The sequence below is a fragment of the Oncorhynchus keta genome, chromosome 10 (genome assembly GCF_023373465.1).
Source record: "Oncorhynchus keta strain PuntledgeMale-10-30-2019 chromosome 10, Oket_V2, whole genome shotgun sequence".
NCBI classification, from domain to species: domain Eukaryota; kingdom Metazoa; phylum Chordata; class Actinopteri; order Salmoniformes; family Salmonidae; genus Oncorhynchus; species Oncorhynchus keta.
In genome coordinates this window covers 40,056,717-40,081,935 of record NC_068430.1, presented here as the reverse complement: position 1 = coordinate 40,081,935, position 25,219 = coordinate 40,056,717, and the positions used below count along the sequence as shown (strand labels likewise).

Genomic DNA, 25,219 nt, shown 5'->3' with positions numbered 1-25,219 from the left:
GTTCACGTGAGAGCGAGCTCTGTTCCATTGCATTTCTACAGACAAAGGAATTCTCCAGTTGGAACATTATTAAAGATTTATGTTTAATAACATCATAAAAATTGATTCTGTACTTCGTTTGACATGTTTCTACGGACTGTAACGGAACTTTTTGACTTTTCGTCTGCTCCTAGTGAACACGCTTTGTGAGTTTGGATTTGTTTACCAAACGCGCTAACAAAAGGAGCTATTTGGACATAAATGATGAACATTACCGAACAAAACAAAACAATTTATTGTGGAACTGGGATTCCTGGGAGTGCATTCTGATGAAGACCATCAAAGGTAAGTGAATATTTACAATGTTATTTCTGACTTCTGTTGACTGCACAATATGGTGGATATCTTTTTGGCTTGTTTGGGCTCTGAGCGCCGTACTCAGATTATTGCATGGTTTGCTTTTCCATAAAGCTTTTTTGAAATCTGATACAGCGGTTGCATTAAGGAGAAGTGTATCTAAAGTTCCATGTATAACACTTGTATTTTCATCAACATTTATGATGAGTATTTCTATAAATTGATGTGGCTCTGCAAAATCACCGGATGTTTTTGGAACTAATGCGCCAATGTATACTGAGATACTGAGATTATTTTATATAAATATGAAGGTTATCGAACAAAATATACATGTATTGTGTAACATGAAGTACTATGAGTGTCATCTGATGAAGATCATCAAAGGTTAGTGAATAATTCTATCTCTATGTCTGATTTTTGTGACTCCTCTCTTTGGCTGGAAAAATGGCTGTGTTTTTCTGTGACTTGGCTCTGACCTAACATAATCTTTTGTGGTGCTTTCGCCGTAAAGCCTATTTGAAATCGGACACTGTGGTGGGATTAACAAGAAGTGTATCTTTAAAATGGTGTGAAATACTTGTTTGAGGAATTTTAATTATGGGATTTCTGTTGTTTTGAATTTGGCGCCCTGAACTTTCACTGGCTGTTGTCATATCGATCCCGTTAGCGGGATCTCAGCCATAAGAAGTTTTAACAAGGCACAACTGTTAATTGAAATGCATTCCAGATGACTACCTCATGAAGCTGGTTGAGAGAATGCCAAGAGTGTGCAAAACTGTCATCATGGCAAAAGGTGGCTACTTTGAAGAATCTCAAATCTCAAATATATTTAGATTTGTTTAACACTTTTTTAGTTACTACATGATTCCATATGTGTTATTTCATAGTTATGATGTCTTCACTATTATTCTACAATGTAGAAAGTAGTAAAAAATAAAGAAAAACCCTAGTTGGTGTGTCCAAACTTTTGACTGGTATTGTATATATTTGTTTTAGCTATTTATTTTGCCTGTGTTTCAGCCTAGCTCAGTGCTTTCTATGGTGGTGGGGCAGCCAGCAGGAAATACAGAGCGTAGGGGTTAGTAATGTTCTCTAGTTGCCTCAGATTGTCTCAGTGTTCTGTCACTCATGGGGACACGATGTCACCGCAAAATCTACAGGGAGAGCTCGAAAATTGGGTCCCTTGGGTGCTGCCATAGATTTACATTAGATGTACCCATCCAAGAAGGCTCAAGGTCATTGGCCACAGATAAAATTATGTGAAATAACGTTATATCTACCATAGCTTTGATTGGACTGATCATGTCAACATCATACTTTCAAAATCTTAGCTAGACAAGCAGTCATCATCATTAATCAAGTCTACAGTCAACTGGCAAATCCTTTTCAATACTTGTCATATGAAGATAAATTATAGATAAAACACATCTGTGCTCATCGGCCATAAACATTACACAAGTTGGAAATCGCAAATTTAGGAATCAGTGTCTAACTGCAAGCATTGCAAAGCAATCAATAGCCTGCTATTCAGTGGAGAGGGTGTGTGGTCCAAGTCTGGGTTTAAGGGTCTCTTTTCCAAGCTTAAAAAGGATAAACATTCACAATCAACACCATGGGCCAGAAAAGGTTGAATACATTGGCCATGTTGTCAATCCAGCATGACTTCTGACACGTTCAAGACAACTGGAACCCAGGCCTTTTTCTAGAGCTCCGACCTGAAGATCACTGACGTCATGATTCAACCTCCCAGTTGTCTTCAAATCACCATAAATTCAGAGAATGACAGACATTGATGACAAAGTTTGATGACAAAAATGTACCCACAAGAAGGACTGCCACTCCACCTTCCTTTTCAAGTGAGCACAGCACAACAAGATGAGTCCAATAATGTCTTGTATGCTGCTGCATATATGATGAAATATGCCAGGGAGATATGTATACTGTAGCTAAGAAAGTAATACTAAGTGTATGTTGTGTAGTAAGATGTTAGTAGCTTATGTGCATCACCCTAATAAGATGGTTTATTTGCACCTCTTAATTTCGCCTGCTGTTCTAACTTGTTGGTCCACATGTAGCCTATAACCTGTTTTAGAGAAATGTAATCATTGAATATTGTAAGAGCTTTCATTGTCTGCTTATATTCCCCCTTTATTTATCCTTCGGTTCGGACTTGGTGTACAGAGACAATACTGTATGAACGGCCCATGTGCTGAATTCTGTCGCTGTACATTTCAAAAGTGCTGATAAAAATAGTTATATTGACTACGTCCGTTCTAGCTCGCTCATTAATGTCTTAATCGAAATGACGGATTGCCTCTTATGCACTCATTGTTCCATTATGCCATAGTTTATATATCTCAATTGTCAGTAGAAACCACATTTGTTTTAGCAAGTCAGCCATTTCAGCTATGTTTTTTTTAAAGGCAGTAAATGAGGCTGAATTAACTGTTTCGCTGCCAGACAAGGCTCCGCTGATAGCCAGGTGTAGCGATGGTAAGGATTCACTCCGTGGTGCTGAAAAGAAAGCTCTGCTGTTGGGATGGCTTTATGTAGGGCCTAACAGTTTGTGGGTAACCTTTGTCGTCATTATAGTGGAATTAATGTATTGTTTAGTTTTGAACCGTGGCTTTGCTGGCATGCATCATAAAAAAAATGTTGAATTTGCCCCACCAAGATTTACATGATAAAGTCACAAGTGGACATGGGCAACAAGTGGACATGGGTCCCATTATGCCTGGTGAAAACCAAACACTGCATTCCATAGTAAGAACCTTATACCAACAGTCAAGCATGGTGGTGGTAGTGTGATGGTTTGGGGATGCTTTGCTGCCTCAGGACTGGGAAGACTTGCATTAATGGAAGGTACCATGAATTCTCCTCTGTATCAGATAATTCTACAGGAGAATGTCAGGCCATCTGTTTGTGAGCTAAAGTGCAGTTGGGTCATGCAATAAGACAATGAACCAAAACACACAATCAAGTCTACATGAAAATGGCTAAAAAGAAACACGTTTAAAATTAAAGGTGGCACTTACCTTTTCACACAAGGGTTTTACATAACTTTGTTTATGAAATATGAACGGTGTTATTTGTTCACTCAGGTTAGGTTTTGTTTGAAGATCTGATAAAATTCATTACAATAAATATGCAAAAGTAGAGAAAATTAGAAAGGGGACAAATACTTTTTCACAACACTGTACACTTAAATTATGGTAAGATCCATTTAACCACAAACTAAAATAACTAGGATTCAAGACTCTTCAATGTTCACCTCAATGCTGAGACACTCCTTTAGCTTCTTGCAGGAGGCAGAAATGGTCTCAGAGGTGGCAAATTCAAAATACCACATTTTGTTCTTCATCCTTGCAGAGAAAACAAAAAGAACATTGTTTTTGGTCAGTGCTCAGAGATAAACAAAATCCCACCCAGCCATAACATATTTTTCACTCAACACTCTTTGTTTGATCCTTGATCTTTCAGTCACTCTCACCTGCTGTTGAACTTCTGAGGGTGCTTCTCCCTCATGGAGTGAAAGCGGTGAGCAATGGAGGCATCCTGTCAATTAATACATGGTAGCATTTACATGTGTTCAATAAATCTTTATCACCACAAAAGGGCAATTTGTAACAATAAGAAAACAAGAACACAACGACAAGAAAAATCACAGTCATATCAGTGCCTTCAGAAAGTATTCAGACAGACCCTTTGACAATTTACACATTTTGTTATGTTACAGCTTTATTCTAAAATGGATTAAATGTAAAAAATCTCATCAATCTACACAAAATAACCCATAATGACAAAGCGAAAACATTTGTTTTATATATATTTTTTTTTACAAATGTATAAAAAAATTCTAAACAGATACCGTATTTACATATGTACAGTTGAAGTGGGAAGTTTACATACACCTTAGCCAAATACATTTAAACTCAGTTTTTCACAATTGCTGACATTCAATCCAAGGAAAATTTCCATTTAAGGTCACCTAGGATCACTACTTTATTTTAAGAAAGTGAAATGTCAGAATAATAGAAGAGAGAATGATTTATTTAAGCTTTTAATTATTTAATCACATTCCCAGTGGGTCAGATGATTACATACACTCAATTAGTATTTGGTAGCATTGCTTTTAAAATGGTTTAACTTGGGTCAAACGTTGCAGGTAGCCTTCCACAAGCTTCCCACAATAAGTTGGGTGAATTCTGACCCATTCCTCCTGACAGAGCTGGTGTAATTGAGTCAGGTTTGTTGGCCTCCATGCTCGCACAAGCTTTTTCAGTTCTGCCCACAAATCTTCTATGGGATTGTGGTCAGGGCTTTGTGATGGCCACTCCAATACCTTGACTTTGTTGCCCTTAAGCCATAACTTTGGAAGTATGCTTAGGGTCATTGTCCATTTGGAAGACCCATTTGCGACCAAGCTTTAACTTCCTGACTGATGTCTTGAGATGTTGCTTCAATATATCAACATACTTTTCCTCACTCATGATACCATCTATTTTGTGAAATGCACCAGTCCCTCTTGCAGCAAAGCACCCCCACAACATGATGCTGCCACCCCCTGTGCTTCACAGTGGGGATGGTGTTCTTCGGCTTGCAAGCCTCCCCCTTTTTCCTCCAAACATAACAATGGTCATTATGGCCAAACAGTTCTATTTTTGTTTCATCAGACCAGAGGACATTTCTCCAAAAAGTACAATCTTTGTCCCCATGTGCAGTTGCAAACCGTAGTCTGGCTTTTTTATGGCGGATTTGGAGCAGTGGCTTCTTCCTTGCTGAGTGGCCTTTCAGGTTATGTCGATATAGGACTTGTTTTACTGTGGATATAGATAATAGTGTACCTGTTTCCTCCAGCATCTTCACAAGGTCCTTTGCTGTTGTTCTGGGATTGATTTGCACTTTTCGCAACAAAGTACGTTCATCTCTAGGAGATAGAACACGTCTCATTCCTGAGTGGTATGACGGCTGCGTGGTCCCACGATGTTTGTACTTACGTACTATTGTTTGTACAGATGAACGTGGTACCTTCAGGCATTTGGAAATTGCTCCCAAGGATGCACTAGACTTGTGGAGGTCTACAATTGTTTTTCTGAGGTCTTGGCTGATTTCTTTTGATTTTCCCATGATGCCAAGAAAAGAGGCACAGAGTTTGAAGGTAGGCCTTGAAATACATCCACAGGTACACCTCCAATTGACTCAAATGATGTCAATTAGCCTATCAGAAACATCTAAAGCCATGACATCATTTTCTGGAATCTGTAAACAATTGACAAATGACTTGTGTCATGCTCAAAGTAGATGTCCTAACCGACTTGCCAAAACTATAGTTTGTTAACAAGAAATTTGTGGAGTGGTTGAAAAACACATTTTAATGACTCAAACTTAAGTGTATGTAAACTGCAGACTTTAAACTTCAACTACTACTGTATTCAGACCCTTTGCTATGAGACTTGAAAATGAGCTCTAGTGCATCCTGTTTCCATTCATCATCCTTGAGATGTTTCTACAACTTGATTGGAGTCCACCTGTCCAAATTCAATGGATTGGACATGATTTGGAAAGGCACACACCTGTCTATATAAGGTCCCACAGTTGACAGTATATGTCAGAGCAAAAAACAAGTAATGAGGTTGAAGTAATTTTCCGTAGAGCTCCGAGACAGGATTGTGTCGAGGCACAGATCTGGGGAAGGGTGCAAAAAAGTGTCTGCAGCATTGAAGGTCCCCAAGAACGAAGTGGCCTCCATCATTCTTAAATTTAATAAGTTTGGAACCACCAAGACTCTTCCTAGAGCAGGCCCCCCGGCCAAACTGAGCAATCAGGGGAGAAGGGCCTTGGTCAGGGAGGTGACCAAGAACATGATGGTTACTCTGACAAGAGCTCTAGAGTTCCTCTGTGGAGATGGGAGAACCTTCCAGAAGGACAACCATCTCTGCAGTACTCCATCAATCAGGCGTTTATGGTAGAGTGGACAGATGGAAGCCACTCCTCAGTAAAAGGCACATGACAGCCTGCTTGGAGTTTGCCAAAAGGCACCTAAAGACTCTCAGACCATGAGAAACATGATTCTCTGATCTGATGAAACCAAGATTCAACTCTTTGGCCTGAATGCCAAGTGTCTCGTCTGGAGGAAACCTGGCACCATCCCTACGGTGAAGCATGGTGGTGGCAGCATCATGCTGTGGGGATGTTTTTCAGCGGTAGGTGCTGGGAGACTAGTCGGGATCGAGGCAAAGATGAACAGAGCAAAGTACAGAGAGATCCTTGATGAAAACCTGCTCCAGAGCGCTCTGGACCTCAGACTGGGGCAAAGGTTCACCTTCCAACAGGACAACGACCATAAGCACACAGCTAAGACAACACAGGAGTGGCTTCGGGACAAGTGTCTGAATGTCCTTGTGTGACCCCGCCAGAGCCTGGACTTGTACCCGTTCGAACATCTCTGGAGAGACCTGAAAATAGCTGTGCAGCGACGCTCCCCATCTAACCTGACAGAGCTTGAGAGGGTCTGCAGAGAAGAATGGGAGAAACTCCCCAAATACAGGTGTGCCAAGCTTGTAGCGTCATACTCAAGAAGAATCGAGGGTGTAATCGCTGCCAAAGTTGCTTCAACAAAGTACTGAGTAAAGGGTCTGAATACTTATGTAAATAATGGGATATTTCAGTTCATTTTTTAAAAATCAGCAAAAATATCTAAAAAACTGTTTTTGCTTTGTCATTATGGTGTATTGTGTGTAGATTGAGGGGGGAAAAAAACAATTTAATCAATTTTAGAATAAGCCTATAACAACAAAATGTGGAAAAAGTCGAGGGGTCTGAATACTTACGAAGGCACTGAAGCCACATCACTCACAGATGTCACTGTGATTGTGATTTGTCTTACCAGTGTGCTCATGTCTTCTTATTGCTGCAAACAAACTACCAAAACTGACAGGCAGGATAAGTTAAGAGAGACATACAGGTGATTGACTGTTGGAGTCTGTACATTATCCAATCAGCAGGCTCTATGACCCCAAGGTCGTCACTCACCACGCCAATAGAGAAGTAGTTATTGATGATCTCGTTGGGCACAGGGTCTCCTATCTCCTGGGGGTCCTCTGAAATCACCTGCACACTCCAGCGGTCCATAGGAACCAACGAGCTCTCCTCGACCTCCTTCAGAATCTCCCTGAGATCTGTGCCCTCGTAACCTGCAGGGTTTTCCATGGACACAGAGGGTTTACACAAGAGAAACACATGACTAGCGTTTATTTTGGGGTACTTTCCTTTTAACCAAAGCCATGGGATGCATTCTAAATAGCAAAGTATTCCCTTATGGGTCCTGGTCAAAAGTAGTGCACTACATAGAGAATAGGGTGCAATTTAGGACACACACCATTATGTTAAACACGGCCCTTACCTCCTCCCCAGTGGAGGCAGCGAGCAAGGTCGTTCCCTGTGCCAAGCGGCAGGACCGCCACTGGGGGACGCACCGGCAGGTCAGCTTTGTCTGAGAACACACAGAGGCAGCCATTGTTCAGCTTTAGAGAACCCCAGAGACCTTGACTACTGTTCATGAACCTCTGAGGGAACAGGAAGCAACCCACACCTATAGCATCTAGTATCCAGCCGACTGTGCCGTCTCCACCACACACCAGGATCCTGTAGTCATGAAGGTTCCGAAAGAAGTGCAGTCTGATACACATATGGATACACATACACATTAAATAAATCAAAAGTATTTATAAAGCCCCTTTTTTACATCAGCAGTTGTCACAAAGTACTTTTAGTGACCTTTCCCAAACCACATAGAGAAAAAGCATACTATAATTAAGCAATAAGGTCCGGGGGTGTGTGGTATATGGCCAATATACCACGGCTCAGGGCTGTTCTTCAGCACGACCCAACATGGAGTGCCTGGATACAGCCCTTAGCTGTGCTATATTGGCCATATACCACAAAACCCAAGGTGCCTTATTGCTATTATAAACTGGTTACCAAAGTAATTAGAGCAGTAAAAATACATGTTGTCATACATGTGGTATACGGTCTGATATACCATGGCTGTCAGCCAATCAGCATTCAGGGCTCGACCCACCAAGTTTATAATACCAATGAATATAATATCTCATAAAAAAATATTAAGAAACCATATACCCACTGTCATAAGGGAAACCTAATGCTGTCATAACAATAACATAACAGTCCACTTTCCCACCTCCCACCCCTGATCAACCTGCACGTGTAGTTACCCTGGTCCAGGGCCTCCATTGGAGAGGTTGTAGACCTGCCGTGGGTTCAGTAGATACTGAAACTTCCTCAGCACTCTGAAAAATACATGACATTCACTCACAGGAGTACATTAGTGCAGGCTAGGAATTTTTTTATAATGTCTGTCCTGATCTTCCCTTACCTCTCCCCCTGCTTCCCTCCACTCTTTGGGTTCACAAACACCAGGAGAGGGTGGGTGTCTGGAATAGGAGCAATCTGCAGAGAGAGATGGGGAGGAGATAAGATGAACGTGTGTATGCACTAGTGTGCATGCCATGCAGAAGCCAGCACAATACAATTGCAGTCAATAAGAGTGACAGAAGCAGATCCATAGCAAATAAAAATGCATTACTGGCTTTCACACATTTGTGTTAAAGCACATGCTAATTTTACATTTAACATTTAAGTCATTTAGCAGACGCTCTTATCCAGAGCGACTTACATAGACAACCTGGTGGTCCCGGGCTCCCCCAGGAACACCATATCGATACAGAACTTAGTGTGGACACCCGTTCGACGTAGTGTGCTGCAGCCCAGAGCTCCTCAGCTCACTTGATCCACCAACCTCAGCCTCCCAGTGACTTGGATTACAGGCACATGCCACCGCATGTGATAGGGCAGGGCTGCCAACCCTCTTCCTGGAGATCTACTGTCCTGAAGGTTTTCAATCCAACCCTAATTTAGCATATCTGATTCAGCTAGTTAAGGTCTTGTTGAGCAGCTAATAAGTAGAATAAGGTGTGTTAAATTAGGGTTGGACTGAAAACCCACAGGGCAGTAGATCTCCGGGAAGAGGGTTGGGCAGCCCTGGGACAGGGCCAGTAGTGTGTGTGAAGTAGATGGCACGGTGTCCCTGTCAGTGGAAGTAAGAGGACCCTACCTGCAGAATGTGCCCGTCTGGGGTGATGTCCTCCAGGTTAGTGTCCTCCATGGAACTACTCCTTCCTTCTTCATCCTTCTTCAGAAACAGAGAGCGTTAGGAGCATAGCAAGGGATATACACATTTGACACATACTGTAGTATTATTGGGTGACTAAAAAATCTGCCAACATTTTTTGCTTTTAGCTGAAGCATAGCTTGAATGGCTATAAACAGTGTGACTTCATTTGCAACTCTTATGGAATGGAGTCATGGGATTGTCGTGTGTTCAATGGCTGACCTTGGAGGATGAGTATATGGCCCACGGTGGCAGAATATGGTCTCTTAGCGACCCACAGTCGCACGATGATGACCCGAAGTTGACACAGTCGTCATGGCGCTAAAACGAGACATTCATTGTAAAGACTAGTGGCAGTATATGTGTACACATACAGCCAAGAATGTAAACGCACACACACTTACCATCTGTTGGCACCACACGCAATGCTTCCCTGCCAGGGTCTTGATCTTCTTGTTGCAGAAGTGACACTTACTGGAGTCACAGTCAGCACTGACCCAGCCGTGAGCTGGAATCTGGAGCAGACAGACAGAGGGACAACATCCACAAACACATATGAACACTATAGCCACCAGGGCAAGATGGGAAGGCTTTTATGTTTTCCATTATGCTGACTGCATACACACTCTTGAAAAGGACATGACTATGATCAGGTGTGCAGATTAATCAAAATGATATGAAACTTACTGTTATTCAGGTTTAAAATCATGATTCTGGAATGAAATGTGATACAGAACTCTATTAAGGCTCACCCCAATCTGTTTTTTGGATTTAACAAAGGTGCAGGCACATGGACCTGGGTTCTTGTTGGCACAGTGACCATGGACAGTGTACTTGCACACTGAGGGGGAGAGAAGAACAAGGCCACTGTTACGCATTTCTCTTTGAAAATGTTATTGTGTTGTTGAATGTTGTTCGCATTAGGCAAGATAATGGATTAACTACTAAATGATCTGCACTCAACCTGTCTATCATGAAAAATGAGGGTGTGTATTGTGAGTGCATGGGGAGGGAAGCTGAACTTGTTTAATGTATAAATAATAAATAGGCTATTTTAATGAAAAGTCTAAAATATTGTTTCCCTACTGGGCTTAGGTTTGAGTACAGATCTGTATAGCAATCAGGGAACTAATTGGGAATAAAGAACTACAGCAGTGGTCACTAACCCTGGTCCAGCAGAGCTATAGGATGTGCAGGCTTTTATTCTAACCCAGCACTAACACACCGGAATCAACTACTCATACAGAACTTGATTAGTTGAAGCAAGTGTGTCAGTTGTTGGACTGGGACAAAAGCATGTATGCCCTAAGGCCTGCACACTGTAGCTCTCAAGGACCACACTTCAGTCAGTGACAACAGAACTACAGTCTCTACTCAGAACTTCTGTCTAAGTATATCTATGAATATGAGACAGAGGGGGCCCCCTTGTGACGGTATAGAGCTATTACAGGTGCAGCAGAGGCCCTGTTTCCTGAGGCCCAGTAGCATGCTCTGACACACGTTGCAGTACACAGGCTTGTTGAAGTGCTTCATCCTCCAGATGTGCTGCCCGTCCCTCTCTGCCATCTGAGAGAGAGAGAGAGAGAGAGAGAGAGAGAGAGAGAGAGAGAGAGAGAGAGAGAGAGAGAGAGAGAGAGAGAGAGAGAGAGAGAGAGAGAGAGAGAGAGAAAAACAACTAACAACTAATGTAAACAGCAGGGTAGACTAACAACTAATGTAAACAGCAGGGTAGACTCATGGCTCATGGTAAGGGAGACACCGTGGCTGTGCCTCTGAATCGACTAACAGCATGGTAAAGTAAACAGCACGTCAATCCAAACAAGTACCATTTGTATGTGTGCAGACTTATTTCTGATACAGTATTGCCAACAAAGTCTGAGGGCCGTAAACATATAGATGTTTGGATAAGACAGGGACAAGATAAGACATAACTTTGGGGTGACATTTACAAGTATAATCAAAACGGAATTGAATGAAGCTTTATTGAGATGTACAGTAGTTGAACCATACAGCTCATAGCAAATGTTCTAGACATAAGGAGTCTATCGTCATGTGCTGAATCATGTATACTGATCGAGTTAACCAGATGAGTGGGAGTCTGGCTGTTAGTGCTTCTTGCCTTGAGTCCCAGCAGCACCAACAGGGGCACGTTGTTCATCCCTCCCTGGATCCACTCCTGCAGGGTCACCGCTCCACTGCTGTCAGCATCCATCGCCGTCATCATGTCCTTCAGCACCTTAGGGACCAATTGGAGTAGTTAGACTCCCACTGATCCTGGTTCCTGACCAATCACAAGTCTCTCTGCGCTGCTGCCAGGTGTTAGCCCTATAGAACCAAAGTCTATAACCAGAACATCAACCCTCAAACCAAATGACAGTTTATCTAATTTTGGACTCACTTATCTTAATTCATTGGAAGCTTAATTTCCATGTATGGACATCACTTCAGGTTCATTTGGTAGATTAAATAGAATTTCACTTCCAGAACAAACTCTAACCTGACAAATATTAAGTATGCAATCTCTTATCTGATAATCTCTGTAATCTCTGTAATCTCTTTTTTGATAATTAGAATTGATGGAATGTCAAGTGTAAGCAACATGCAATGTTGTACCTAAATACTGTTAACATTAGTCTCTCATCGCTATTCACTACAACTCTCCAACCAGAAACTTGCACAAGGACTGAAACTGGGTTCTGGGTGGGGGCGTTGGGCCCAATTCAATCAAGACCACTAACTAGATTACTGGGGTGAGACAAAACAATTTGAGAGAGTGTGTATTCAGATTAATGTGGTCTAATTCTTTCCATGAAAATAATGTTTGCCTCGTCAATCAAAAAGAAAGGCATAATAATTCCAACATCAACACTGTTGTTTACCCTTCCCTGAACCCTGAGGGGTATACTACAAAGCAGGATCAATAAGCTATAGCCAGCCATCATCATAAAAAAACATAATTAACTGTTGATTTTCTGATTCATTAAGAAAGCTAAACTAAGATATGCGTTTTTTGGTTGTTGAGTCAATTAGACCATGCCCATTTCAAGATTATCTTTAAAAAAAAAAGAAATCTGAATATTTAGTCAAGTTAGCTAGCCAACTCCTTGATCCTGCTTTGTAGTGAATGTTTTGCTTGAATATAAGACCCAGGGAATATTCCCATAGGGATAGTTGACAGGCATTTAAGTGAATGTCTTTACCGGTCTGAGTTCTGTCACGTCCCAACCCAGGTAATCTGCCGCACGCATCATCTGGGTGATGATCCGATCCACTTCCTTATTGAGAGTAAAACCACAGTTTGTTCTTTCACAACTCCTACTGTTCACTACATCACCTTGATTTAAAATGAGAGTAGAATGTATTCATAATACAGAAAGTACATTTCAGTCACTTACTGAGCTGTCCAGGAGACCGTTGCCATCTTTGTCATAAAGTTTGAAAGTAACTGAAAGCACAACAGGTGATGAAATGAGTAAATCAATAACAAATCCTGTTTGTGTTCACTCACTCCTTATCTCTCCTCACTGGTCAATTGAAAACAGCTAAAAGATCAACCCATCATGGAATACAAACTATCACACAGAATTCCATTGGTGAAAAGACAGTAGGCTACTCAGTACTCACATTCCAGTTTGTCTCGCGGCTGTCCCTCCTCCAACACAGAGAAGTAACAAGACACATCTTTGAGGTACACTCCACCTGAGAGACAAAACCAGGAGCTTATTCGGATGTTTAGCAATTGGAACTTATATAAAGTGCATTCAGAACCCTTGACTTTTTCCACATTTTGTTACGTTCAGACTTTTTCTAAAATAGATTACACATAATACCCCATAACGACAAAGCGAAAACAGGTTTAGATTTTTTTGCAAATGTATATAAAATTAAAACAGATACCTTATTTACATAAGTATTCCGACCCTTTGCTATGAGCCTCCAAATTGAACTCCGTTGCATCCTGTTTCCATTGAACATCCTTGAGATGTTTCTAACACTTGATTGGAGTCCACCTGTGGTAAATTCAATTGATTGGACATGATTTGGAAAGGCACACAACTGTCTATATACGGTCCCACCGGTGACAGTGCATGTCAGAGCAAAAATCAAGCCAAAAGGTCGAAGGAATTGTCCATAGAGCTCCGACACAGGATTGTTTCGAGGCACAGATCTGGAGAAGGGTACCAAAAAATGTCCCTAAGAACACAGTGGCCTCCATCATTCTTAAATGGAGGAAGTTTGGAACACCAAGACTCTTCCTAGAGCAGGCTGCCCGGCCAAACTGAGCAATCAGGGGAGAAGGGTCTTGGTCAGGGAGGTGACCAATAACCTGATGGTCACTGACAGAACACCAGAGTTCCTCTGTGGAGATGGGAGGACCTCCAGAAGGACAACCATCTCTGCAGCACTCCACCAATCAGGCCTTGGTAGAGTGGCCAGAAAGAAGCCACTCGTCAGTAAAAGGCAAATGACAGCCTGCTTGGAGTTTTGCCAAAAGGCACCTAAAGGACTCTCAGACGATGAGAAAAGAGATTCTCTGGTCTGATGAAACCAAGATAGAACTCTATGGCCTGAATGCCAAGCGTCACGTCTGGAGGAAACCTGGCACCGTCCCTACGGTGAAGCATGGTGGTGGCAGGATTGTGCTATGGGGATGTTTTTCAGGTGCAGGGACTAGGAGACAGTCAGGACAGAGGGAATAATGAATGGAGCAAAGTACAGAGATATCCTTGATGAAAACCTGCTCCAGAGTGCTCAGGACCTCAGACTGGGGTTCACCTTCCAATAGGACAACAACCCTAATCACACAGCCAACCCTAATCACAAGCAGGAGTGACTTCAGGACAAGTGTCTGAATGTCCATGTCTGGCCCAGCCAGAACTGGGACTTAAACCCGGTCAACCATCTCTGGAGAGACCTGAAAATAGCTGTGCAGCAACACTACCCATCCTGACAGAGCTTGAGAGGATCTGCAGAAAATAATTGGAGAAACTCCCCAAAATACAGGTGTGCCGAGCTTGTAGCGTCACCCCCAAGAATACTCAAGGCTGTAATCGCTGTCAAAGATGCTTCAAAAATGTACTGAGTACTTATGTAAATGTAATACTGTATTTGCATTTTATTTTATTTTTTTACATTCTAGAAACCTGTTTTTGTTTTGTCATTATGGGCTGTTGTGTGGAGATTGATGAGTAAAAAAACAATTCATAAATGTTTGAATAAGGCTCTAACATAACAAAATGTGGAAAAAGTCAAGGGGTCTGAATACTTTCTGAATGTACTGTATCATATCAACTTAGACCCATAATCAAGCAGAGAGCCAAATACAGTATGCATCAAAGTATAACATATCGTAAACTCATGAATTTTCACATCAATGCGGTCACTTTTTAAGAGCAATTGATGGATATTGAAGGCATAAGCAAGACATATCATATACATTATATTATACTGTATGTCATACACAGTAATAATATAGAAGAGTTTGGATGGTGGGGCTCACCCCCTTTGGGTGGAGGGCTCCTCATATAAACATCTCGCTCTGCATTCTGGAAGTAGTGGAAAAGGCGTTGGCAGAAATCAGCAGGGAAGTCATCCGCCTCCAGATAGGTCTTGAGGAACAAAGAGAAGCCAACCGCATCGATTCGCTGAGATTCCAAACAGAACAGTACATTAGAGACAACAAGGGTTGTGTTGTGTAATCTCAAGTCAACATAAGGTGCTGGCAGAAGGATGGGCCATGGTTGGAAAGGACCCTCTTGAAGCTCACCTCTCCAAATCTGTACTGGACCAACCGCCCGCCTGCATGGAACTCTTTCATCACATCTTTCACTCTCAGACTGCCATCTGCATAGAGGACAATACTGAAAGTCAACACGGGATACAAGCATATAAAGAGAAGCCAGATATGGGACAGGCAGAAAAGTCTAAAAGATAAAATACATGTATATTTTGGCAACAACACCTTTGAAAATCAATTTACAACAGGGCCAAAGATGCAGTACGTAAACCACCAGCAGAAGATGTAATATAAATCAAACAAATACACAGGACGTCTGACAGGCAAAATACATGCCCCTCAAAGATCTATAAACCTCTGCCTTTTGGGTTCCATTCTAGTGCGGCTCTTTGAGCTTTTAGGCTGGGTAACTCTAAAGCACTTTGTGACAACTGCTGATGTAAAAAGGGCTTTATAAAATACATTTGATTTCAATTTGATTGACTATATGAAACTCCAGTGAGGCAAGGGAGCAGTACCCTTTCATGCAGTCTCCCTGTTCACCCTCTTGGAACATTACCCCTAGATTTAGTTGAGTAGTATGAGAACATCCATAAAAACACTGGTTCAAGGTGCATGCTGGATTAGAGAGGATAATTTAGGACAAAAAGTACATCCACACTGTCTGGTATAATGCTCCCCAAGTATTCATTTTTTATACAGTACCAGTGAAAAGTCTGGTCATCATGGCTATTTGAAGAATCTCAAATCTCAAATATAAAATAATGTGTTATTTCATAGTTTTGATGATAGAACCTAGTAAAAATAAAGAGAAACCATTGAATGAGTAGGTGTTAAAAAACTTTTGACAGGCAGTGTATGTGTTATGGCTTTTCAACCTCAGCTCTGAATCCACAATATGGCAATCTATCTAATAGAACTCAAAGGTTTTTCTTTAATGGAAGCTTCTCTAATGTCAATCATGTAAAGTTTGTTGTACCGCAGGGCAGCTCTCTGGGCCCTCTACTCTTTTCTATTTTTACCAATAACCTGCCCATGGCATTAAATAAAGCATGTGTGTCCATGTATGTTGATGATTCAACCATATAGGCATCAGCAACAACAGTCACTGAAACCCTTAACAAAGGGTTGGTCTGTTTTGGAATGGGTGGCCAGTAATAAACTGGTCCTGAACATCTCTAAAACTAAGAGCATTGTATTTTGTACAAATCATTGCCTAAGTTCTAGACCTCAGCTGAATCTGGTAATCTATGGTGTGGCTGTTGAACAAGTTGAAGAGACTTACTTGGCGTTACCTTAGATTGTAAACTGTCGTAGTCAAAACATATCGATTCAATGGTTGTAAAGATGGGGAGAGGTCTGTCCGTAATAAATAGATGCTCTGCTTTATTGACACATCACTCCAAAAAGCAAGTTCTGCATGCTCTAGTTTTGTCTAATCTTGATTATTGTTCAGTCGTGCGGCCCAGTGCTGCAAGGAAATATTTAGTTAAGCTGCAGCTGGCCCAGAACAGAGCGGCACGTTTTGCTCTTCATTGTAATCAGAGGGCTGATATAAATACTATGCATGCCAGTCTCTCTTGGCGAAGAGTTGAGGAGAGACTGTCTACATCACTTATTTTTATAAGAAACATTAATGTGTTGAAAATCCCAAATTATTGGCATAGTCAATTTACACACAGTTCTGACACACACACTTATCCCACTAGACATGCCACCATGGGTCTATTCACTGTCCCCAAATCCAGAACAAATTCAAGAAAGCGTGCAGTATTATATAGAGCCATTATTGCATGGAACTCCGTTCCATCTCATATTGCTCATATAAACAGCAAACCTGGTTTAAAAAACAGAAAGTAACACCTCACGGCAGAACGCCTCTCCCCTTTTTGACCTAGATAGTTTGTGTGTATGCATTGATATGTAGGCTACATGTGCCTTTTAACAAAAAATGTATGTAGTTCTGCCCTTGAGCTGCATATTGTTCTGTATTATGTAATGTTTCATGTTTTGTGTGGATCCCAGGAAGAGTAGCTGCTTCTTTTGCAACAGCTAATGGAGATTAGTGATACACCGATATGACACATTTGGCCGATACCGATATCTGATATTATCCTTGCCAACAAAAAAAAAAGATACCGATAAAAGATATTTCAATTTTTAGCGGCCTTTTAAGCATTCTAGTACAGTCAAATAGTTAACACACAAATCAAATCAAATCAAAATCAAATCAAATTTTATTTGTCACATACACATGGTTAGCAGATGTTAATTTGAGTGTAGCGAAATGCTTGTGCTTCTAGTTCCGACAATGCAGTAATAACCAACAAGTAATATAGCTAACAATTCCAAAACTACTTCCAAAACTACTACCTTATAGACACAAGTGTAAGGGGATAAAGAATATGTACATAAAGATATATGAGTGAGCGATGGTACAGGGCGGCATAGGCAAGATACAGTAGATGGTATTGAGTGCAGTATATACATATGAGATGAGTATGTAAACAAAGTGGCATAGTTAAAGTGGCTAGTGATACATGTATTACATAAACATGCAGTATATGATATAGAGTACAGTATATACATATACATATGAGATGAATAATGTAGGGTATGTAAACATTATATTAGGATTGTTTAAAGTGGCTAGTGATATATTTTACATCATTTCCCATCAATTCCCATTATTAAAGTGGCTGGAGTTGAGTCAGTGTGTTGGCAGCAGTCACTCAATGTTAGTGGTGGCTGTTTAACAGTCTGATGGCCTTGAGATAGAAGCTGTTTTTCAGTCTCTCGGTCCCAGCTTTGATGTACCTGTACTGACCTCGCCTTCTGGATGATAGCGGGGTGAACAGGCAGTGGCTCGGGTGGTTGTTGTCCTTGATGATCTTTATGGCCTTCCTGTGACATCGGGTGGTGTAGGTGTCCTGGAGGGCAGGTAGTTTGCCCCGGTGATGCGTTGTGCAGACCTCACTACCCTCTGGAGAGCCTTACGGTTGTGGGCGGAGCAGTTGCCGTACCAGGCGGTGATACAGCCCGACAGGATGCTCTCGATTGTGCATCTGTAGAAGTTTGTGAGTGCTTTTGGTGACAAGCCGAATTTCTTCAGCTGCGCCTTCTTCACAATGCTGTCTGTGTGGGTGGACCAATTCAGTTTGTCTGTGATGTGTACGCCGAGGAACTTAAAACTTATTACCCTCTCCACTACTGTTCCATCAATGTGGATAGGGGGGTGTTCCCTCTGCTGTTTCCTGAAGTCCACAATCATCTCCTTAGTTTTGTTGACGTTGAGTGTGAGGTTATTTTCCTGACACCACACTCCGAGGGCCCTCACCTCCTCCCTGTAGGCCGTCTCGTCGTTGTTGGTAATCAAGCCTACCACTGTTGTGTCGTCCGCAAACTTGATGATTGAGTTGGAGGCGTGCGTGGCCACGCAGTCGTGGGTGAACAGGGAGTACAGGAGAGGGCTCAGAACGCACCCTTGTGGGGCCCCAGTGTTGAGGATCAGCGGGGTGGAAATGTTGTTGCCTACCCTCACCACCTGGGGGCGGCCCGTCAGGAAGTCCAGTACCCAGTTGCACAGGGCGGGGTCGAGACCCAGGGTCTCGAGCTTGATGACGAGCTTGGAGGGCACTATGGTGTTAAATGCCGAGCTGTAGTCGATGAACAGCATTCTCACATAGGTATTCCTCTTGTCCAGATGGGTTAGGGCAGTGTGCAGTGTGGTTGAGATTGCATCGTCTGTGGACCTATTTGGGCGGTAAGCAAATTGGAGTGGGTCTAGGGTGTCAGGTAGGGTGGAGGTGATATGGTCCTTGACTAGTCTCTCAAAGCACTTCATGATGACGGAAGTGAGTGCTATGGGGCGGTAGTCGTTTAGCTCAGTTACCTTAGCTTTCTTGGGAACAGGAACAATGGTGGCCCTCTTGAAGCATGTGGGAACAACAGACTGGGATAGGGATTGATTGAATATGTCCGTAAACACACCAGCCAGCTGGTCTGCGCATGCTCTGAGGGCGCGGCTGGGGATGCCGTCTGGGCCTGCAGCCTTGCGAGGGTTGACACGTTTAAATGTTTTCCTCACGTCGGCTGCAGTGAAGGAGAGTCCGCATGTTTTAGTTGTGGGCCGTGTCGGTGGCACTGTATTGTCCTCAAAGCGGGCAAAAAAGTTCATTAGTCTGCCTGGGAGCAAGACATCATGGATGCAGCGGTCTAAGGCACTGCATCTCAGTGCAAGAGGCGTCACTACAGTCCCTGGTTTGAATCAAGGCTGGATCACATCCAGCCGTGATTGGGAGTCCCATAGGGCGGGGCACAATTGGCCCAGGGTCGTCATTGTAAATAAGAATTTGTTCTTAACTTAACTAGTTAAATAATGGTTACACACACACACCACACCGACCAAAAAGTTATTTTGCTGGCATTTACGCCCCCATTACCAGTAAAACATAATCAAAACCTATTTATTTCACATACTTGCTGTGCTGTGTTGTTGTTAATTTGTTCATTCTCAACCAGGATGTCTATGGAACGCCATTTGGGTCTTTGCGTGTCAAAAAATATACACGTCAAATAACACGACATAATCTGTTTCATTAGCTGTATAGCTAGGTGTCATCATCTAAAATTAGCCTAATTTATAAGACAGTTCTTATTTTATTAATGGTGGTTGGACCCATCTATGTGAAAATAGACACAATAAGGATTAGCCACAATAGTGGACTTTTCAGTTAGCCTTCAAAATAAAAGTACGGCACTATTCTAATATTTGTATTCATTTGCATCACTGTCAATTACATACTTTTCTTTTGAAGGCAAACTGCAAATTCCACTATTGTGCCTAATTCTTATTGTGGCTAGCTTCATAACACATAACCTGGTCCGGTCGAGCCTCACTAACCAGATGAAGCTAGCTGAATCGTATAATGTTAGCTATGGGCAACAGGGTTAAGTAGTTGGCTAGCTATTTATTTTCATGAACTGAAGTTCAATTTCAATAGCTGAACAACAAGTGGCAACCTAGCTAATACTTACAAGGATTCCTAAATCATTGCTAAGAATAATGAAAATGACTGCAGTTCTACTGGTCATTGTTTTCAGGCTGGTTGTATTGGTGCAATCTAGGTCCCAAGCTAAAGCTAGCCTCCCCATAAGTTGCGGTCGAGCAAATTATGCTTTATTACCAATGCGGTATTGTAAACACATCGTTCGTGGCCGGTGTTTGCTTGTTTGCAGACTTTTTGTACAGCTTTGACAGTGCTTCTGTATCTTTTTTGACACACAAAGATCCAAACAGCGTTCCATAGTATGTATGTTGTGAAGCTAATAGCAGTGACGCTATTACTGTGTAACTCCAGTAGGGCAACATCTGAGAAATAGCGCACTTGGTAGTGTGTACTGGTGCTCGACCAGTCGACGAAAAAGCCAACATCACCCACGACAGAGAACAATTGAATGTCAAGGGCAATGAATACCATTATCTTGGCGTTAATGGTTTTCGCCTTTGAGTTGTCTCGCTGAAGTGTTCTTACTCTTCAAAATGACTGCTCGACTTGTTGACTGCTCGATCCACACAGCAGACATTGTGTGGGCTAGGTTAGGAATGCTGTGTTGCACGTGTAGCGCAAATTTTATGTGGTGTTATTACGTCATGTAACTATGTGAAATAGGTATGCATGGTAGTTTTGACATCGGTTTTTAACATCGGTGTTAACCTTGACATCGGCCGATACCAATGTTGGCATTTTTAGCTAATATCGGCCAATTCCGATAGGTTCTCCGATATATTGTGCATCCCAAATGGGGATCCTAATAAAATACCAAATGTTGGAGCATAACCAACGAAATTACAGTTAACGAAAAGGTACCCGTAATCCAGTATAAACTAAGGTATATAATGTCTTATTCAAAAGACAAATTTCACAAATTCTATAGCACAACAGCAGAATCATGTCTTAAGTGTAAAACTAACAATGACTCAATAATCAATGCTTTCTGGAAATGCTATAAAGTCCAAAAGTTATAGAAATTTGGCTGTCAGAAGTATTACAATGTAAATGAACTTTTAATCCGTCTGTCTACATTTTTCAAGACATGGCATATGGGGGTGTAGTGAGATACCCAGTGGATTGGACGATTTTCTTCTCAACACTCATCTTGAAGAAACGTATACTAAAAACTTGGAAATCAATCAACCCTCCATCATTAACACAATGGAAAATCTAATGATTTATTATTGAAATAGCATGGGCAACGAAGGGGAAAAAACAAAGGTCATATGGCAAACAATAGTGCAGGCACCGGGGAGGGGGGTGAGCATGGGGCTCTGGGCAGATGAGATATAGTCGTTGTTTATGTGCCTCTGTAAGTTGTTGTTTGTATGTGTATGTGTGTATCTGGTGTGAAAAAAAAATATGTATACTGTAGCAGTCAAACGTTTGGACGCACCTACACATTCAAGGATTTTTATATTTTTTTAAAACTATTTTCTACATTGTAGAATAATAGTGAAGACATCAAAACTATGAACAAATATTCCACCTGGTGGTGGTTCCCATGTATTCAATATGATAACATTTTTACCCAACTAGGTCTTTGTCAGTGTAACTGATAGTTAGATTTACAGGTTAAGTCGTTGTCTTTTGTTTGAATTGTTTACGTGTCTGCTGTGCGGGGGAAATGATAATACAAGCGGAAATACGTAGCTAATACTGTTGTAACGGGGATCCTTATTGTAGCAACACACTTTTGGAGGGAAGGCAATCCTGCGCTGCTTTAGCTAAGTTTTCATGTCATCGGGTGTAGTTCATAAAGGTTGAAGAGCGTATGTTAGGATGAAGTGTGAATTCATGCCAGGAATAATAAGTGTGAAGTTTGATTTCATCCCTTCTGTAATAAGCAGCCACTGAGGTATTTTTCCTTTATTCATGTATTTAATCTTGAACCCGTTGTTATAACGCTGGTTAAACTGTTATGTATGTAAGCACTTCAGAGTTATACCAAGCTAATAAGTCACTCGTAAGATAAGGTTGTAAGAGTGTGCTTATAACTGTATTTTTTATTTACTTTATAGTTCTCACAGAAAGGTGATAATTCTGACTAAAACTACAGAATAAAGCCGCCAGTTAAAATCAAGGAACGGTTGTGCTCGTGGTTACTGAAGGGAGCTACAGTCAGGTTCATTAGACCTAGAGTCACAGACTGTTGAAGTTAATTCTAGAAGTATGGTATTAGCATTGTATCTGACCCACCTTTCCTTTTAATTAAAAATGGCACTCACATTCCATGTACTGCTGCAGCTGGATGAAGTCCACAGGGCTCAAATCCCTCCCGTCTGGGTTTGTAGCTGTGTTTTTTGCTCGGTCTGGAGTCGCCATGGTCGCAAGTTTCTCCCACACTGGCCAGAGAGACTGAAGTAGAGAGACAGGAGAGTGACTGAGAAGGAGAAAAAAATATGAATCCCTACACCCCCCAAAAATACAAATAGAAATGAGAGAAAATAAATGTGTCCACTTTGAGTCCAGAAGCAGTAAATTAGCATGTCGGCGAAGAAGGTGAGATAGTTGAGACATTCACTATCTATGAATAGTGAGCGTGACGTCCCACGAAACAGGTTTGTCCCCATTCTTTGCGCAACATCACACATACTGAGTGTACAAAACATTAAGAACATCTTCCTAATATTTTGTTGCAACCCTCCCCCATTTTGCCCTCCGAACAGCCTCAATTTGTCGGAGCATGGACTCTAAAAGGTGTCGAAAGCGTTCGACAGGGATGCTGGCCCATGTTAACCCTAATGCTTCTCATAGTTGTGTCAAGTTGGCTGGTTGACCAATCTTGAAACACACGGGAAACTGTTGATTGTGAAAATCCAGCAGCGTTAAAGTTCTTGACACAAACCTGACATCTACCACCATACCTCCTTCAAAGGCACGTACATCTTTTGTCTTGTCCATTCAACCTCTGAATGGCACACATATACACAATCCATGTCTCAAAACTTTAAAAATCCTTATTTTACCTGTATCTTCCCCTTCATCTACACCAGGCCTGGGCAAAGGCCGGCCCAGGGGCCGTATGCGGCCCGCATCCTAATTTCAATACCGCCTGCGGAATCATGCTCAGATCACAGAAAGAATTTGCTACAGTAGTTTTGAAAAAAAGTATTTGTTATTCAAATTAAAAGCCCAATTGAGTAATCGCCTTTGTGTAATCCTTTAACTCCCACCGCTTGTGGGACATTTATTTTGAAGGCACGTATAAATAACAACTGCACGAGGACAGACAGTGACTGACAGGCTGACATACACGTCACAGCTACAAATAGTAGGTAGCTAGAAATTGAGCAAAAAATGTGTTTATCAAAGATTTAAAAGAAAAGGAAAGTAGACAACGAACTTGTCCCGACACTTCCAAACGAAGCATAAGAGAAATATAAGAATATGTCTTCTGAGGGCAAGTGCATCGATAAAGTTGTTTTCTCAGTTGAAAAAGCAGCAAGGATTTTTCACAAAACTGCATTCAGCAAATGATGGAATCGTGAGAACTAGCTATGTACTGTCCCACAAAATTGTTAAAGATACAGTTGAAGTCGGAAGTTTACATACACTTAGGTTGGAGTCATTAAAACTCGTTTTTCAACCACTCCACACATTTCTTGTTAACAAACTATAGTTTTGGCAAGTCGGTTAGGACATCTACTTTGTGCATGACACAGGTAATTTTTCCAATTGTTTACAGACAGATTATTTCATTTATAATTCACTGTATCACAATTCCAGTGGGTCAGAAGTTTACATACACTAAGTTGACTGTGTCTTTAAACAGCTTGGAACATTCCAGAAAATGATGTCATGGCTTTAGAAGCTTCTGATAGGCTAATTGACATCCTTTGAGTCAATTGTAGGTGTACCTGTGGATGTATTTCAAGGCCTACCTTCAGACTCAGTGCCTCTCTGCTTGACATCATGGGAAAATCAAAATAAATCAGCCAACATTTTTTTGTAGACCTCCGCAAATCTGTTTCATCCTTTGGGACTAATTTCCAAATGCCTGAAAGTACCAATTTCATCTGTACAAATAATAGTAGGCAAGTATAAACACCATGGGACCACGCAGCCATCATACCGCTCAGGAAGGAGATGCGATCTGTCTCCTAGACATGAACGTATTTAGTGCGAAAAGTGCCAATCCCAGAACAACAGAAAAGGACATTGTGGAGATGCTGGAGGAAACAGGTACAAAAGTATCTATATCCACTGTAAACCGAGTCCTATATCGACATAATCTGAAAGGCCGCTCAGCAAGGAAGAAGCCACTGCTCCAAAACTGCCATAAAAAAGCCAGACTACAGTTTGCAACTGCACATGGGGACAAAGATCGTACTTTTTGGAGAAATGTCCTCTGGTTTGATGAAACAAAAATAGAACTGTTTGGCCATAATGACCATCGTTATGTTTGGATAAAAAAGGGGGAGGCTTGCAAGCCGAAGAACACCATCCCAACCGTGGAGCACGGGGGGTGGCAGCAACATGTTGTGGGGTTGCTTTGCTGTGGGAGGGACTGGTGCACTTCACAAAATAAATGGCATCATGAGGTAGGAAAAGTATGTGGATATATTGAAGCAACATCTCAAGACATCAGTCAGGAAGTTAAAGCTTGGTTGCAAATGGGTCTTCCAAATGGACAATGACCCCAAACATACTTCCAAAGTTGTGGCAAAATGGCTTAAGGACAACAAAGTCAAGGTATTGGAGTGGCCATCACAAAGCCCTGACCACAATCCTATAGAAAATTTGTGGGCAGAACTGAAAAAGCTTGTGCGAGCAAGGAGGCCTTTTAACCTGACTCAGTTACACCAGCTCTATCAGGAGGAATGGCCCAAAATTCACCCAACTTATTGTGGGAAGCTTGTGGAAGGCTACCCAAAACATTTGACCCAAGTTAAACAATTT

At 41.7% G+C, this 25,219-nt stretch overlaps 1 protein-coding gene across 4 annotated transcripts in view; it reads right to left on the bottom strand.

Annotated features, from left to right (window-relative positions):
* LOC118388709 (diacylglycerol kinase alpha-like) overlaps window positions 1-25,219 on the bottom strand; it is a 37,740-nt gene that overhangs the window by 8,611 nt on the left and 3,910 nt on the right. Inside the window, exons 1-20 of one of the 4 annotated variants that reach the window (XM_035778077.2) lie at window positions 23,287-23,385; window positions 22,546-22,675; window positions 15,294-15,370; window positions 15,027-15,171; window positions 13,151-13,225; window positions 12,922-12,971; window positions 12,727-12,801; window positions 11,646-11,762; window positions 10,975-11,092; window positions 10,279-10,367; window positions 9,931-10,041; window positions 9,749-9,847; window positions 9,470-9,547; window positions 8,732-8,805; window positions 8,571-8,645; window positions 7,928-8,013; window positions 7,739-7,828; window positions 7,369-7,529; window positions 3,827-3,891; window positions 3,608-3,698 (exon numbers count right to left, since the gene is read on the bottom strand). In XM_035778077.2, coding sequence (XP_035633970.1) covers window positions 3,608-3,698; window positions 3,827-3,891; window positions 7,369-7,529; window positions 7,739-7,828; window positions 7,928-8,013; window positions 8,571-8,645; window positions 8,732-8,805; window positions 9,470-9,547; window positions 9,749-9,847; window positions 9,931-10,041; window positions 10,279-10,367; window positions 10,975-11,092; window positions 11,646-11,762; window positions 12,727-12,801; window positions 12,922-12,971; window positions 13,151-13,225; window positions 15,027-15,171; window positions 15,294-15,370; window positions 22,546-22,675; window positions 23,287-23,304 — 1,824 coding nt within the window. In that variant the 5' untranslated portion in view covers window positions 23,305-23,385. Of the gene's footprint in view, window positions 1-3,607; window positions 3,699-3,826; window positions 3,892-7,368; window positions 7,530-7,738; window positions 7,829-7,927; window positions 8,014-8,570; window positions 8,646-8,731; window positions 8,806-9,469; window positions 9,548-9,748; window positions 9,848-9,930; window positions 10,042-10,278; window positions 10,368-10,974; window positions 11,093-11,645; window positions 11,763-12,726; window positions 12,802-12,921; window positions 12,972-13,150; window positions 13,226-15,026; window positions 15,172-15,293; window positions 15,371-22,545; window positions 22,861-23,286; window positions 23,386-25,219 lie in introns of those variants that run through there. The other 3 variants (XM_035778078.2, XM_035778075.2, XM_035778076.2) reach the window with 3 other exon arrangements.